This window comes from Pygocentrus nattereri, chromosome 12, assembly GCF_015220715.1.
Source record: "Pygocentrus nattereri isolate fPygNat1 chromosome 12, fPygNat1.pri, whole genome shotgun sequence".
In the NCBI taxonomy this organism is placed as follows: Eukaryota; Metazoa; Chordata; class Actinopteri; order Characiformes; family Serrasalmidae; genus Pygocentrus; species Pygocentrus nattereri.
The window spans coordinates 37,357,929-37,375,083 of NC_051222.1; the positions used below are offsets into that span (position 1 = coordinate 37,357,929).

General features: G+C 39.3%; 1 protein-coding gene and 1 non-coding gene across 2 annotated transcripts; one reads left to right on the top strand and one right to left on the bottom strand.

Annotated features, from left to right (window-relative positions):
* Positions 1-9,046: 9,046 nt before the first annotated feature.
* On the top strand, positions 9,047-15,919 carry LOC108412162. Its single transcript, XM_017684082.2, has 6 exons — positions 9,047-9,133; positions 9,243-9,557; positions 9,670-9,993; positions 10,687-10,785; positions 13,136-13,179; positions 15,250-15,919. The coding sequence occupies exons 1-6, from the start codon at positions 9,094-9,096 to the stop codon at positions 15,373-15,375; spliced, it is 948 nt and encodes a 315-aa protein (XP_017539571.1). The 5' UTR covers positions 9,047-9,093; the 3' UTR covers positions 15,376-15,919.
* Positions 11,176-11,278, bottom strand: LOC119264856. Its single transcript, XR_005131255.1, has one exon. It is a non-coding gene; the product is annotated as a U6 spliceosomal RNA (small nuclear RNA).
* Positions 15,920-17,155: the final 1,236 nt, after the last annotated feature.

The following is a 17,155-nucleotide window of genomic DNA, read 5'->3' on the forward strand; positions in this document are numbered from 1 at the left end:
ATGTTTTTATATTTAGATATGCTCTTCAAAATTTAATGAGCTATAAACCTTTATAAAGTCCTAGACATGCAAAATAGTAATAAAATCATCAAAATAAAAATACTGTGAAACCATCTAAATCTTTAAAAATACTGTGATACAATATTTTTGATCATACCGCCCAGCCCTAGTTCCACCACAAAAATAACCCACCAAAAGCACCAGTGTGGTCAGAAACTGATCAGTGAGCAGTTACAGGATTCATAAACTGTCCATCAACACGTGTTATATTGTCTGACTGCATAACTACACAACATTTAGTACACTTAAAATACCGTCTCTTTTAAGAATTTTAAAGTATTTGGCCATTTAGACCAAATTATATGGACGGGTCATTACAGTGAAAATAAGAGCGATTTATTAAGTTAAGGGGAACAGACTATTAAATTGACAGAACAAGTTTTTTTCCTGCCTTCATACTTTAGGGGCTGGTTTAACCCAAAGAAGTTAACAGTTAATTTAATGTTAACTAGCTAACAACATGCACTAAAATATGGCTAAATAGCTTCTGTTGGGTAACGTGCTGTGGCTGGGGTGAGGCTGAAGCTTCTTACCAGTTTGCTGGTAAAGCTCAAGCGCTTCGAATTTTCCGTTCCACCTTAAATGGTGCAGCAGTTACATGGTGCCTAAGGCGTCAGAATGTAACTGCTGCACCATTTAAGGTGGAACGGAAAATTCGGGGAATTCGAATAAGAAGCCAACTTCAGCGACGTCTTCCCTCGGGTTTGTGCTCGTTAAACCTGAGGCGTCAGAAAGTAACGTGTAACTGCTGCACCATTTAAGGTGGAACAGGGAATGCAACTAACTTCAGCGACGTCTTCCCTCGGGTTTACGCTCAATAACGGGTCCCAGCTTCTTATTCGAATTCTCTGTTCTACCATAAGTGGTGCAACAGTTACATTCTGGCACCTCGGGCCGCAGTATTTAAGGTGGAACGGAAAATTCGAACAAGAAGCTAACCTCAACTACGTTGGCTGGGGGTCTGTTAAATGAATAATTAAACATTTTACCTTTATATTGTGTGGTTGATGATAATAACCACAAAACGTTTGAAAACCTAGTTGCTGCTTTAAGGTATATGCTATCTGCTAGCTAGGTTAGCTAGGTTACCTCTGAACAGTCTGCAGGCTAGCTAGCTTGCTGAAAATGTGCTAACGTTATTTAAGTTGGAAATGGGCACTTAAACGCGATTAATCAGTCATATTTGTTAAATAATAAATCTACTGACAACTGAAGGCTTAACCTAGACAATTAAGCTGTATAAAAAACGAAAGTCCGACAAACCTACCTTACTCGTAATTTAAGTAAATGTAAAAAAGCAAGTCTGACTGTTCACGTAGGGAAAACGGACAGGACGAACGATTTCAGTTTGAAAATAATGCTCCACTTAAGAAGTTGTTCCCCAGTCCACAAGAAAATACCCTCTGAACAGTCTGAACAGTCTGCACAAACTTTTTGCCTCTCTTCCCCCCCCTCAATATAACTCATGGTGCGGCCTAAACAGTGTCATTGTGCTAACTGTGAATATGTTAGCAATAATAAAACAATTTTGTAATGTATTGTATATTTGCTGGCGGTGGATCTACAAGGCTAATATCCCGTAGCTTATAAGCACAATGGACGTTTTATCTTACATTTATGTATTTATGTTTCTTCCTTTTGACACAGAAGGCTCTAAAATTGGATTATTTTTGGAATATTTTGACATCTACACTAAAATGTATTCTCCGTTAGGCTATAAACACAGAAGTCCCGCAGAACTGGTGGTCAGATCTTGTCATACAGCGATGTCGCAATGCAAAACATGATGTTTCACCCAAAGTCTTTTTCCGCTGTGTGTAATCTGACATGTGGTCAGTGATTCAGACAGTGGTCATTTTATTTACATCCTGAACAGTGTCTCAACATTTTTGTAAATAGATATGCAACTTAGCACTGCATTTGCATAGCTTTCTTTAGGTATCGGAAAAGTCATGTTAGTTTGGGATAAAAGCCCAAATCAACTGTGCATTCCAGGAAGCATGGGCAAGTCTAGCAATAGGTTCCCCTCCTTCCACAACACTGATGAAATCCGAAGGAAAGACAAATGTCAGCACAACATGACGCCAGTGTCATCACAGGAATTGCCAGAGTGAGACTGATGACTTCAAACTGCAATAGCAGCATTAAAACTCACTTCCTTCGCCTATGTAGGCTTTTTTATATTTATGTGTATGTGACCTAAACTGCACTGTGCAGCAGCAGATGAGCCATCATCTCTGGCTTGACATCTACAAGGTGGACTGACTAGGTAGGAGTGTCTAATAGAGTGGACAATGAGTGGACAGTGTTTAAAAACTCCAGCAACACTGCTGTGTCTGATCCACTCGTACCAGCACAACACACCAACACACTACCACCACGTCAGTGTTACTGCAGTGCTTTGGTGACACTGCATCGCAGCTATGAGTAAAATTGAGTATGACAGTTGTCTACAGGCCACACACTAAATTATATTATATATAAATAATTACAATTCTGAACTGGTGAGAGTGGGTTAGAAGTGTTGGGAACAGACCAATATAGAGCTTTTGACGCCACTTTATTAAAACAAACCACATTACAACTGAAGTGCTATGATAGCTAATACCACACTGGAAGAATCAAAGTGTAGACGGCGCCAAAGGAAAAAAAACAAAAAACCTAGCCACACTTACCTACTCTGAAACAAAAGTACATAGGGTGGTGTACTTTTCCCTCTGACCTTGGAAGCTACACAGAGCAGACATCTACGTGGTGCGGATGTATAGGCGCACCCCTCTTACCTGTTTAAAACCCCACGTGGTTCAAACAATCTCTTGCGAAACAAACTTACGAGTGTTCAATATATAATATTACGAGTGCACAAATACCACAACTGAAGTACTTCCTCTAACATAAAAGACAAAGTGTTTCAAACTACATTAAAAGAAACACAGACAAAATACCAAAAACAAAGCACACTCCCAACATAAGAGATTAAAACACAAACTAAAACAGCACACATGATCAGTTCTTTCTTTCTTTTGCCAGCTTAAAGGCCTCTTTTTAAAGTGTAGGCTCCTCCCCCAACTGCACCAGCTAGGCCTCTGATTGGTTAGTCCTCCTCACATGATTGACTAGAGCAGGTGCACCTGTGAGGGGACAGAGACAGAGACATATAAACAAAAAAACAATACTCGCTTACACAACTACATAGTTGGGTGCTTTGCTGAGCTGTATCAGCCACAGTTCACCTTACACACATAGTTCGAATGCTAACGTAGTTCCCCCCTAACCTGAGCAGCACATCAACACATGTTTAGTCCTCAACCCTGAATCCCTCCCCTGCTGAGTCACAAACAGACCCCAAGCATGGAGGCTCCCACTACTGCCCTTCACAGTTAGAGCCTCTCAGCATAACAAACCCCAAACTCATTTCCTGAACGCGATAGTATAAACAATATATGGCCAAACTTATTCACTCACCCATCCAAATCACTGAATTCAGGTGTTCCAGTCACTTCCATGGCCACAGGTGTATAAAGCCGAGCCCCTAGGCCTGCAGACTGCTTCTACAGACATTAGTGAAAGAATGGGTCGCTCTCAGGAGCTCAGTGAATTCCAGCGTGGTGCCGTGATCGGACGCCACCTGTGCAGTAAGTCCAGTCATGAAATTTGCTCTCTACTAAATATTCCACAGTCAACTGTCAGTGGGATTAAAACAAAGTGGAAGCGACTTCATGTGGCCTTCAGATCAGCTCAAGAACAACGTAGAGAGCTTCATGGAATGGGTTTCCAAGCCCGAGCAGCTGCATCCAAGCCATCCAAGTCTGGCAAACGAGGCTGGGTTTGGCGGTTGCCAGGAGAACGGTACTTGTCTGACTGCATTGTGCCGAGTGTAAAGTTTGGTGGAGGGGGGATCATGGTGTGGGGGTGTTTTTCAGGAGTTGGGCTCGGCCCCTTAGTTCCAGTGAAAGAAACTCTTAAAGCTTTTGTATCTTGTATGTCTTAGACTAACTAAGAACTTTATTTACTGTAGGTCCACAGCATTTTACTCTGAGTTTAATTTAGTATGTAGACAGTGATGTTGGTGGGCTGTGAGCAACTCTGTGGGATATTGAGCAACTCTGAGGCTTTACAGAGAAAGAGGAAGCTGAATGACAATCTTAAAAACGGACACATACCACAGCACGTTCCCAAGAGTTGCACAATTTTGATCAGTGAACGAGAGAATATTTAATTATCATCAGTCAATCTCAGAATTAAGATCCTCCTCATCTTCACCATCTTAATCTCAAGTCAGATATTCTACAAAGACAGAACATTTTTATTGCTTTCTTACAAATTGCTACATTAGATTCAGTGTTAGAGTTAGACATTATGCAAAACTGTAGGCAAGCTGCTCTTCTCATTGGCAGAAGCAGCTCACACCCATAAAATGTACATTAGACGCTCTAAGAAAGTCTTACATTTTCTATGCTAGAAGTGTGGACATGTTTTATGAAGTTATGTGTTTTTAAAAAAGGATTTTCTGTGCAAAAATGATTTACAAATTATAGTTTGGCACAAAAATTCCACACAGGAGCCTCTGACCTTTCGCGGTGATCTGTGTAATGATCAGAATTTCTGTTCATAATAATATGGATGTTGCCAAAAAAATATCGTGATGTATGTTCTTCTCACTTCAGGCTGGGGACTATGAAAATGATTCCTCTGTAAATCCGAACACCATTACGAGTCCACTCTACCAGAACCTCACCCCCAACCCCAACCACTCAGATTCAGTTTACCAGAGCCTAAATCCTAACACCAACCAATCAGATTCAACCTACCAGAGCCTAAACCCCAACAGCAACCAATGAGATTCAGCCTACCAGAGGCTAAATCCCAACCCCAACCAATCAGATTCAGTCTACCAGAGCCTAAATCCTAACACCAACCAATCAGATTCAGTTTACCAGAATCTTAACCCCAACATCAACCAGTCTAAACCCCTCTAAGGTGGTTTACGAAATGTTAGACCCTATTATGGTTAGGCAAAAATGTCCTAAAACTACTGATAATGTATTGACAGAAATAATGATGTGCTTGTCTGTAATAAATTTAAAATAGAATTAAATATAGTTACATTGTAGTGGAAAATTGTACATATTTGCTGTATGTTGCATAGATTAACATGTGCTTTCCACAGTGTACTTTAGGAAAGTGAGAGATATTGCCTCATAGTACAGTTTTTTTAGTTGCATTGAGTAGATACACCTGTCCCCTAGCAAAGTGAGCATAACGTACCTCAAAAGCTACTTTGTAATACATAATGGGATCTTAAGTACCATGCTGTACCGTTAGAAAGTACACTGATATTGTTTGTAGCTCAGGGGATCAACATTTCCCTAGTCAGTACCCTTTTCCTGAAGCAAAGTGATAACAGTGTAATGCAAGCGGCACATACCTCACCAATTATTGCATAATTACATAATTATATGTCTTCCGGTCTCTTTAGCACCATAATAAATCGGAGACTGTCTGTCTGTCTCTATACACTCAGAGCTGTTCTCTCTGCAGACCTGCTTAATGGACCAAAATAAAAAAAAAAAAAAAAAAAAAAAAATATATATATATATATATATATATATATATATTAGTTAAGCATTTACATTCAGTGCAAAATTAAGATGCCGCTTAAAACATTATTGTAAGCTGTTTTCCCTAAATTCCATGTTTTTATATACACTTGTATGATTCATATTATTGTTTCTATTATTTCTATTCCATTTTTCTTTTATCCTTCATGTATTCTGCTGATTTTAATATTGTTTACTATTTTACAATAATCTTGATTCATGTTCTTGTATGGTTTTGTTGTGATATTTATAAGTTTGTTTTGGTTTCTAATCCTCTGTCATATGCTTATAGCTGCATTGTACTGTATGTATTAAATAAACTTTATTTTCAGCAAAGTAGTAAATTTTTCAGTATCTATTCAAGGCGATTCATTGTGACATGAGTAATGCTACTTTTATTTACATTTGCAAGACATCAGGGCAGAAACATGTGCAAAAATGTCATTTCCACTCACAAAAATGCAAACACAACACTTGTAAACAAAGCTACAAAAAAATCAGATACATTTGATCAACCTTAAAAATAGAAAATTAAAATAAGAAATCTGCAAAATTTGGTCACCCTTCTTCAGTACTTACTGAAACCATGTCAGGCAAAAATCACAGCTCACAAACACTTTTTAGGGACTACTGTCACGATTGGCCCCTTCCAGCCCTGTCCATGTTTGTTTTGTGTTTTGGTCTAGTCCATGTGCTTTTTGTTTTGGTTCCCAGTCCGCCCCCTTGTTTTGTGACTCCACCCCTGATTGTTTGCATCTGTGTTTCTGCCTGTCCCTCATTAACCCTGTTGTATATCAGCCCTGTGTTTTCCCCTGTGTGGTTGCAGGTCTTTGTATGGATGTATGTTGGTCTTTGTGCTGATTGGTTGATGTTGGATATTTGTGTGTTCTTTGAGTTATGTCTGCCCATCAATCTCATTGATACATGTTGGCTCTACGACCGGTGACTGTATCGACCATGACCTTGGATTTGAACACAATAAATCTTGCTTTTCTCTGCACTTGCGTCCGCCTCCTCGCTCCCAGGCGTTACACCCAGGTTCAGTAGGTAATATTTTCCTGGCATCTGCCAAGCCTAGACTCTTGAACTGTTGTTGCTGCTAGATGCTTAAACTTCAAAATAATAGCACTTACAATTGACCAGGGCAGATCTGGCAGGGCAGAAAACTGCACCTCTCACATCTGATTGTTTTATTATACAGTGAGTCAACAGCAGGAAATAGTATGGCCAATGGTCAACAATAACTACAGAAACTTTGACTCCAAAGAAAAGCGACCAATCTTTTTTTTTTTTTGTAAACATGTGTAATTTATTATTAGTTTTTACTGCTCTTGCAGTTTTGTTGTCTTTACTAATGTTGTTGATACAATAATTCAACAATAATACTAATAACTAATAACAACAATAATAATAAATAAAATAAAAAAAATGAAAGCAATGATAATGAAATGAGCAACAATAATATTGAAATTGTCATAAATGGTTCAGTTCAGTCTCAGTTGTGATGTATATAATGACAATGTTTATACACATTGATCATAAATAATACTGATTCGAATACAGCATGGAGGCCTGTACTCAATAGTTAAATAAGCAAGAGATTATAACTGCTTAAATCTTTTTACTTTACGGTGGACATGTTTTAAAATTAGTGCTTCCAGGTGCAGCCTAAAATATTCTGTCACATGAGTCTCACATCATCAAAATTACTCAACATAGACCAAGCAAACAATTCAATACATTCAATACAAATCCAACTGAGAGCCTCACAAAAGGAGTCATTCCTAATAATCTCATTCAGAAAGCATATAAAATTAAGATAAATAGTACTAAAAAATACATCAGATAATACTGAGAGTATTAAGGTATAAAGCTATTTATTTAGCTATTTATTCATTAGAATCAGTACAAAAAGATAAACAATAATCACAAAGCTTTGAGAACATGAAATAGTTTGATAACTATATCAGACAGCATACAAACGAATTACATTGTAATTTTTTTATTAATTAAAAGTAATTTTTGTGTGCTGGGCCCACTTACTGATTGCTACTGGCTCTTTAAGATCCTAGTTACACAATGGTGTGCACATTTCAGCAATGGGTGTAAAGGACAGATGATCAGTCTGTCAGTCAGTGACTCAGACACAGGCCAGCCAAATCCCCAGAAAAACGGCTGCGTCTAATCCACTTATACTAGTGCAACAAACATTAACATGTTACTGCAGAGCTGAGATGATCCACCACTCAAATAATGTAATGTCCAGGCAACCTGCTAGGCCACCTTCAGCTGCTAGCGAGGGCTCAGTAACTAGGGCTAGGCAATAGCAGCTGTGGGAACTACTTAATGAGGGCTCACACGCTGCTCAGTGTGCAGTCTTGAATTCAGGAATAGAATTTACAACCATTTGTCACTGTTTTCACACTGAAATTAGACCTCTGCATTTAACCTGTCCGTGCAGTGGAACACCCACATACACACTAGTGAACATACACACTAGGGGGCAGTAAGCACACTTGCCCAGAGCAGTGGGCAGCCCTATCCACGGTGCCCGGGGAGCAGTTGGGGGTTAGGTGCCTTGCTCAAGCGACAGTTATGCACTGTCAGCCAAGGGGATCAAACCGGCGACCTTCTGGTCACAGGGCTGGTTCCCCAACCTCCAGCCCATGACTGCCCCGCACGTTGCCCTGACTCAGTCCGTATCCATCTCGAGTTTTTGCTTTTCTAAAATTTGTTTTCCAGCGTAAACATAAAAAAAAAAAAAGTTTCTTGAGTAAGTCTTACTCTCTTTGTTTAGGGGGAGGCGAGGGTGAGCTTATGGAAGATAATTTTTTGGATTCAGATCTGGAGAGCTCTTTGTCAAGGTCATCTTTTTAAGTCTTTAGTTAGCAAAGCATAATCCTCCTTGGTGGCATGCCAGTCTGGCAATGCATTTATTGAGAGTTCGATCCCCCCAATGACCGGTTACTTTCCTTGTTTACCACATTCTCTTTTTAATTCGCCCCCAACTACTAACATAAGAATTGTGACTATCAATCCTCACTCAGTGTGATACAAAAATAGGGGACTAACAAAGAAACAGATGAATTACAAAGTGTATCTGTGTGATGAGTAGATATGGCAAAATGGACAGTGAGAGTAGATGCATGTTAGGTGTAAAGTCAACAGTGAGCATATATAGTCAAAATGTTGTTCTGTCTGGTTTCTTAGCCTAACCAGAAGCTTTCTTCAGACATTGCATGCACAAGAATAACATGTCGCAAAACGTTAACTTATGGTCAATGATGCTGGTGGGATGAGCTGTGACGCAGGGCAACTTGCACATAAACAGGAACTTAAATGACACAATCCAGAAAAACACTGAGCAGATCACATTACCAAGAGCAGTACAACTGATAGCAGTTGGGGGTTTGTGTGACCATCTGCGAATCTCATGATGATCTTCCTCATCATCACCCTTCACCTGGTGTCAGGTCAGTTTTTCTCATTTAAACTTTTGACAGAAAAATAGCACTCTTTTCATTGCTGGAATAAAGTGTTTCAGATTTTAAATATGAAAATTATAATAATTTCGATTTGCAGGTCCAGTGGGCTGCTTTGATGTGATTGGCTACTCAGGAGGAAGCATTAAAATCTACTGCCAGCACCATCTTTATGGAAGTAATGACAAATATATTTGTGAAATAAAACAAAATCAGTGTGTAACTAAAATAGTCACTCAAGGCCAGAAAAGATGGAATCAAAAAGAGAGATTTTCTCTGTGTGACTACTATGGCTACAACTTCATTGGACAATTAGAGATGATCCTCAGACCACTGAGTTTACAGGACGCTGGATCATATCAGTGTGGAGAGACTGGAGGGTGGAATCACACTGTGAACCTGACAGTGATCAGAGGTGAGAAAGAGTCTAGATTTTAGAAATCAGGTGATATCATGACATAAATAATTAAAATGATTCAATGACTGAATAAATATATTTGATAATTTGTCTTTATTAAATGATACAGATCCGTGTTGTTTGGGACCAAAGACTGTGACTGGTTATCTGGGAATGACGGTCACCATCAGCTGTTCATATCCAGAGGAGTTTGAGAAAAAGACAAAATACCTCTACAAACTTCAGAGGGAACATTTTACTTCAGTGATCCGAACCTCAGAGACTCAGAAAGGCCGATTCTCCATCTCTGATGACAGAAGCTCTAAAGTTCTCAGTGTGAGAATCAGTGATGTGAGAGAAGATGATGGAGGAGTTTATTACTGTGGAGTGTGGAGCCACGGGATGCTAGTCAGTTATGAATCCCTCTTCACAGAGATTCAGCTGCAGGTCACTGGTGAGATTCCTTATTATTTACTTTATTAATTTGTGTAAAATTGTGAAGTCACAGCTAAAAAGGTGGTTTTCATGTTTTACTTTTTCATTAAACAATTGAGGAAAACTATCTACTGAAGGGTTCGATCCCACGTTGGCTACCAGGATGTGTTTCGAGCTGGTAGAGCCAGGATGCAGGTGGATATAAGCACAAGCAAGTCTTTCACATAAAGCAAAATTATGGAACAAGTGCAGCGGCTTCATAAACAGATTAATAATCGAAAACAAAATAAACGTCTAATTAAGCAAAAACACCGCCGTCTCATCCTCGCTTTCCCCGTGCGCTGGTTTGTTCCCCCTCTGCATCCCCTGTGCGTCCATCTCCAAAGCTCTTTGGGGATGTTAGTTGTCCTGGTCGCCATGCCGACCGACTGCAGCGCGATCAGCCCATCCTGGGTGTAAACAAAGTGGCCATGCTGCTGCACAGCAGTGGACCAGGAGAGTGATAGAAGCACTTACACGGCGAAAGAACAGACCAAGACTCTCTGCTCTCTATTCGTCAAATAAATAAACTGTTAGAAATATAAATACAAGTTAAGATTAAAATGAAAAAACATGAACGGGAGCTACCGTAACAGGCAACATGCACACATGCGCATGGATAAAAAAGTATCCTGTGTGTAAAATGGATTTGTTCTGTGTCTTTTGTCTCCAGATTTCTCTGTGATCATCTCTGTGAGTGTCTGCGTGGCTCTGCTGCTGATTGGAGGATCAGCAATGATCGTCTACCAACGGAGACACAAACAGACACGAGGTAGAGATCACACAAACATAACTTTTCATGACCCATTTAAGTTAAGTTATTAAGTGATACTTTTTTGATCCCACAACTTGGAAATTCCACCTCCGCATTTAACCCATCCGTGAAGTGAAACACCACATACACGCTAGTGAACACACACACACACACACACACACACACACACACACACACACACACACACACACACACACACACACACATTAGGGGGCAGTGAGCAGTTGCCCAGAGCGGTGGGCCGCCCTATCCACGGCACCCGGGGAGCAGTTGGGAGCTAGGTGTCTTGCTCAAGGACACCTCAGTCATGGATTGTCGGTGCTGGGGATCGAACCGGCGACCTTCCGGTCACAGGGCCAGATCCCTAACCTCCAGCCCATGACTGCCCAAAATATGGAGCGCTTCACGGATTTGCGTGTCATCCTTTCGCAGGGGCCATACTAATCTTCTCTGTATCGATCCAATTTTAGTATATGTGCTGCCGTAGCATAGCAATATGTGCTGGTCACTTTGCTGACTTTTTTAAAGTGTGTAGACAATAATCATTTGAACATAAACAGTTCATGTTGAATTTAAGGAATTGTGTATTTACAAATTACTAAAGAACCACTGAAGAACCACCATTAAGAGAGTAGAAGAGGCTTAGAAGGAGTTACTGTCTCTTACTATATCCTGGATATGTCCGTTACGTTCCCCTCAGATGTAGCTAGTGGAAGAGGGGGAATAACATTGCATGTAATGAAAGATGGAAGGGAAGGACACAAGTTCACAGTAGCGGCATTTGCATTCACGACTTACTTTGTTTCTCACACGCAAAAGTGTATGATACAAGAGCATGACTTATGGACAGAGATATGGGGCAATAAGCTGAGCAGAAACTAAATATAGATCAAAAGAAAAAAAAGTTGACTAATCGTTTAGTATGCAAAAACATGAGCTAATGGAGCCCAACCAACTGCAAGGGTGGACGATGGACGGTGCCAGAGAAATGAACCAAAGAAACAAATCTAACCTGCCTAGCCGAGTCTAATCCTCACCAAAATACCTGAAGTGTCTAAACAATCCAACCACTACTGTGTATGCATATATGTATAGGCGTGCCCAACTTGGCCGTCCACTCCTCGCGCTGGAGAGGGGAGAAAATAAAGAGAGAGCTAGAGAAAGTGCACAAGAGACTTACTGACTACATCTTCACAACTAAAGTAGGACACTTTTCCACTACGAGTCTCAAACACGCTAAATGCCCCCTCCATGACTGGCCACAGGCGAGTACTTTTACCTGCCAAGGCCCATCCCTCAGCAGAAATCAGCCATTCAGATTGGTGGAGAGAAGAGCACAGCCAAGCATTTGAGATCCACATGGTCCTGTTTGTGCACAGCTGCACCCAATTTGGTTGGGGTGGACACGCAACAGTCCCTGTTATTATGTTGTGTGATTATTGCGATCGCTTACTTGTGTCTTATTTGCACAGGCACTGCAATGAATGGCAATAAAAAGGTCAAGAAAGGGCAGACAAAGGGAGTTCACTGAACTTGTGGTGCCTCGCCACCTTCACCCTCTGTTGGTGGCTAGCGGCCCTTACAAAAATAAATTTGATTATTTCCATCAGTGGATCTTCTTGCATTTTAAAAGCTGTAATGGAACAGGACAACTACAAATGAGTTCTCAGTCTGGAACTACAGATGATTTAAAGATTAATGTTAAAAAGTGGTAAAAACAAAAAAAAATGTGAAAAAATATTAGTGCCAGTCATCATTTGCCACATTAAGACATTGCTAACAGGTTAACTTTGACGACTGTAGACATAACCAAAGAGGAGCACTGTGTTTGAATCTCCTCTTCTTTCCAGTCCAACAGGCTGTAAATATTCATCCCTAACTTCCGTTTTCTGTGACGGAGTTTTCACGCTCCACTGCTGCCTCATCCCCTCCGAGTGAAATCTTGTCCATTTCAATAAATTGGTTGTCCAAAGCAAAGGGTATAGTTTAGTTGTTTAGTTTAAAATTGCCAAAAAAATTAAAATAAAGAATAATTAAACACACACACACACACACACACACACACACACACACACACACACACACACAGCCTCATTCTCCAATATCTTCCTGAGTTTTTAGAAAAAGTCCTAGGAAAAAGTCTCAGATTCTTGACGTGTTCTTAAAGCGCAGAACTGCAAATACCTTTGTGCCCTTGAGTGTGTAGATTCTGTTCTTACCTAAGAACAAATCCCAGATAAGAAAACACTGGCGAACGTTAGACTCTTAGTCTAGAGCTTTTTAAGAAGAAATTTCTTCAATTCTACATTTGGTTTGTTTTGATATTGTGTCCCTTTATGTGCAATAGGATCCACCTCTTCACTGAACAGTGGGAATAAGGAAAACAAAGCTGTGAGTATCTTTGTTTATGTGTGTATGTGGGCTGTATTAACCCAGTGGGTTTCAGGGACCCTGCCAAGAGTTATATGAATGTAATACTAGTAAAAGCAATATCCAGTACACTTTATATCCAGAAGTATGTGGACACACGACCAACACAATGTATGAGCTTGTTGGATACCCCATTCCAAAAGCATGGGTGTTAATATGGAGTTGGTCCCCTCTTTTTGGCTATAAGAGCCTTCACTCTTCTGCGAAGTTGGAAAAATTTGTGCCCATTTCAGTCAAAACAGCATTTGTGAGGTCAGACACTGTGAGCCAGGAACTCTCATTCCACATCAATCTACATTTCAGTTTATCATGAAGGTGTTCAGTGAAGGGGTTGAGGTGGGGTTGAAACCACCAAGCTATACTGTTGGCACTATGTATTCTGGTAGGTAACATTCTTCTAGCGTCCACCAATCCCAGATTCATCCATCAGACTGCCAGGTAGTGAAGCATGATTTGTCACTCCAGAGAACACGATTCCACTGCTCCTGTTCTGTGGCGGAGCTTTACACCACTCCAGGCAACACTTGGCATTGAGCATAGTAATCTTAGGCTTGTGTGCAGCTGCTGGAAACCCATTTCATGAAGCTCTCAACACATATGATCCATTCTACTCCCACTCTATGGAGACTGCATGGCTATGTACTTGTTTTTATACACTTGTTAATAATGAGTGTGTCTGAAATACCTGAAGTCAATAAGTAGAAGGGCTGTCCACATACTTTTGGCCATACAGTTAATACTGTAACTGACAAAAGTTTGTCATTTTACATTATCTGCAGTTTCATGGAAAGTTAGGTTTACAAGTTTTGTTCAAAACATGTACAGCAAATGAATGTGCCAATACTATCGTTTACTGGAAATGTAAATCATTTCTAATGTACTTGGAATGGAATTCATTAAACTACTCGATGTGATTAACGACTATCATTCAGTTTTTGACAATGCAGACAATTTATATTTTATTCTTTCCAATATGTTAAATTCAGTGACAACAAGAAAAACAGAACAAGAAAAAAAGACATCATGTGCCATTAGAATTATCATTTTTATGTTTAAAAATGTTAAGTTAAAAGTGAAGTACTTTAAAGGGCACAGATCATGGATAACCATGAACAGTGTTGTTACAGTTAAAAACACTTCACAGTCAATATATGGACAGTAAACTGCACAAACAGAATCTGATGTCATGAAAAAACAATATTTACATTAACATGCATCTGCCCATTCAGCCAATCACACAGAAATTATGAGCAGCATTTCAGTCTGGATTGCTTTTTGAATGAAGCACAATATGATGCAACCAATCAGAATAATAATAATAATAATAATAATAATACATTTTATTTGACAGCGCATTTCTGACACTCAAGGTCACCTTACATAAAATGAGACAATAATAATAGTAAATAAACAGTAAAACAATAAAACACAGTAAAAAACATAGTAAAAACCAAGAGATAACACTCAAAGTATAAAATAAAATAAATGAAAATAAAATAAAAATTGATAAAATTAATAAAACAGAGTGATTGGAGTTAGGAGTTATATGCAGATCTAAAGAGATATGTTTTGAGACCCGATTCAGAGCTGAGCTCCTTTACATTTAGGACATCAGTCATTCTAAATGGGTCATTCTAAAGGGAAAACACACACACACACACACACACACACACACACACACACGGTGTAGATGTTTCAGATCCTCAACCAACATTAAAAAATGCAGCCGGGAGCCTCAGAATAAATCCGGCCCAGACCCCTCTTAAATGATTTACTGAGAAAGAACTTCCTCGCCGTCACTGGACCGTCATTTTCTTCTTTGTCTCAAGCTTATTTATGGCTTCACTATTTTGCTGCACCTTCGTAACTCTGCAATTTGTGAGGACACCAGTAACAGCCGGTCATGTGGGCCTAGTAGCGCAAATCAAATGTTCATTTCAGATGCACAATAGGTAAACATTGTGGTCACAACAAGACACATTTAGTGCTGAACTTCTGTGTTTTCTTATCACTGTTTTTATCTCTTCCCAGATTTCTCACTCTGCCAGTGACTACGAGGAGATTAGGGACACCAGAGCTGCTCCACTTTACTCTATGGTCCAACTACCTGCAGGACTCTCTGATCACCCAAACAATGTCTATACCACCACATGGTGACCTCCAAGCATTCACAGAAGGGACACTGTGCAAAATGTAAATAAAAAAGAGTGTAATTACGTGCAAACCAATGAAACACCAATTGAATATAGAAAAATGACAACATATCAAATGTTGAAAGTGAGTTTTTTTTTTTTTTATATATGCCCATTTTGAATTTTGATGCCAGCCATACGTTTTAATAAAAGTTGGGATGGGGGCAACAAATGGCTGGTAAAGTTGAATGATGCTTGAAAAACACCTGGTGGAATATTTCACAACTAATTAGATTAATTGGCAACATGTCAGTAACATGAATGGGTATGGTTTCCCAGAGAGGCGGGGTCTTTCAGAGGCAGAGATAAGGAGGGGTTCACTATTGTGAAAGACTGCACTGGCAAATTTAGGAATAACGTTTCTTAAATGTAAATTAGCAAAGAACTTGGGGATTTTAAAATCATCTACAGTTCATAATATCATGAAAAGAATTTTGAGGATCTGGAGAAATCTCTATGTAAGGGACGAGGCCAAAAGCCAGTATTTGCTGGCTGAGATCTTTGGGCCCTCAGGTAGCACTGCATTAAAAACTGATATGATTCTGTAGTGGAAATCACTGCACTTCCAAAAAAATAAAAAATAAAACACCCAACACACAACAACACTGTCTATGAACACATTTTGTTACTGCATAAACAAATGTCAGTTAAAACTCCACCATATAAAGAAGAAACGATATATAAAACAGGATTCTGAAACACCACCACCTTCTCTGGGCCAGAGCACATTTAAGATGGAATGAAGTGAAGTGGAAAAGAGTCCTGTGGTCAGAAAAATCAGCATATGAAATTCTTTTTGGAAATGATAAATTTAGCATTTATTTATTATTATAATTCTTTTATCAACATTTACGGTATTTGGCTGATACTCTTATCCAGAGCGACTTACAATTTGATCATTTTACACAGGTAGGCAAAGGTGGTGTTACCTTACCTTATTGGTATAGTGTAGAGTGTTTACCCAGGTGGGGATTGAACCCCAGTCCACAGCATAGAAGGCAGAGATGTTACCCACTACACTAACCAACCACCCAATCAAACATAAATATAAACCAAGTCCTGTCCTTGAGGTCCAGCACAGTTTGGTGATTCTGCTGCTCATACACAACTACCAAATCTGCTGAACCGGATGAAGTGGATCAGGTGTGGTTGTCTGCCTGTTGCAATTTAGAATTCTTAGGTTAACTAAAACAACTTTAGACATTTGTGCTTTAGTCTTGTTTTCAAATCACATTATTTTCTTACTCAGTGAGGCCTGTGATGATTAAACCGATGAGGCTTATGATTATTGTACAGGCCAGAGGTCATGAAACAGGTGATCAGAGTTGACAGACACATCATAATCCAAAAAGAAGGAAGTACAGCCAGCAACCAAGAATGAGTACAGTAACTACAGAAACCAAGACTGGTTTGTTTATTTTATTGTGATGATGGAAAAGCAGTGAGAATAAGAATTTGAACAGGAAGGGAGCATTGCCAAAACCAAAAGCACTGTTTTTATTAATTGTTTGCATTTTTTAATATTCTTTACTTTTTAGATAATGTAGTATATAAAACAAATAAGATTTACTTTGCTTTGGGTTTTGTTTTACTTCATTAAAGTTGAGAAAGTTTTAGAAAAGCTATCAGAAAATCTCATATAGAGGTATTGTTGATAGTCCAACTGTGATCTAAAAGTGACTTCATTGTAACACTAAGTGATAACCTTACAGGAAATTCATTTAATAATGAAAAAATATATATAC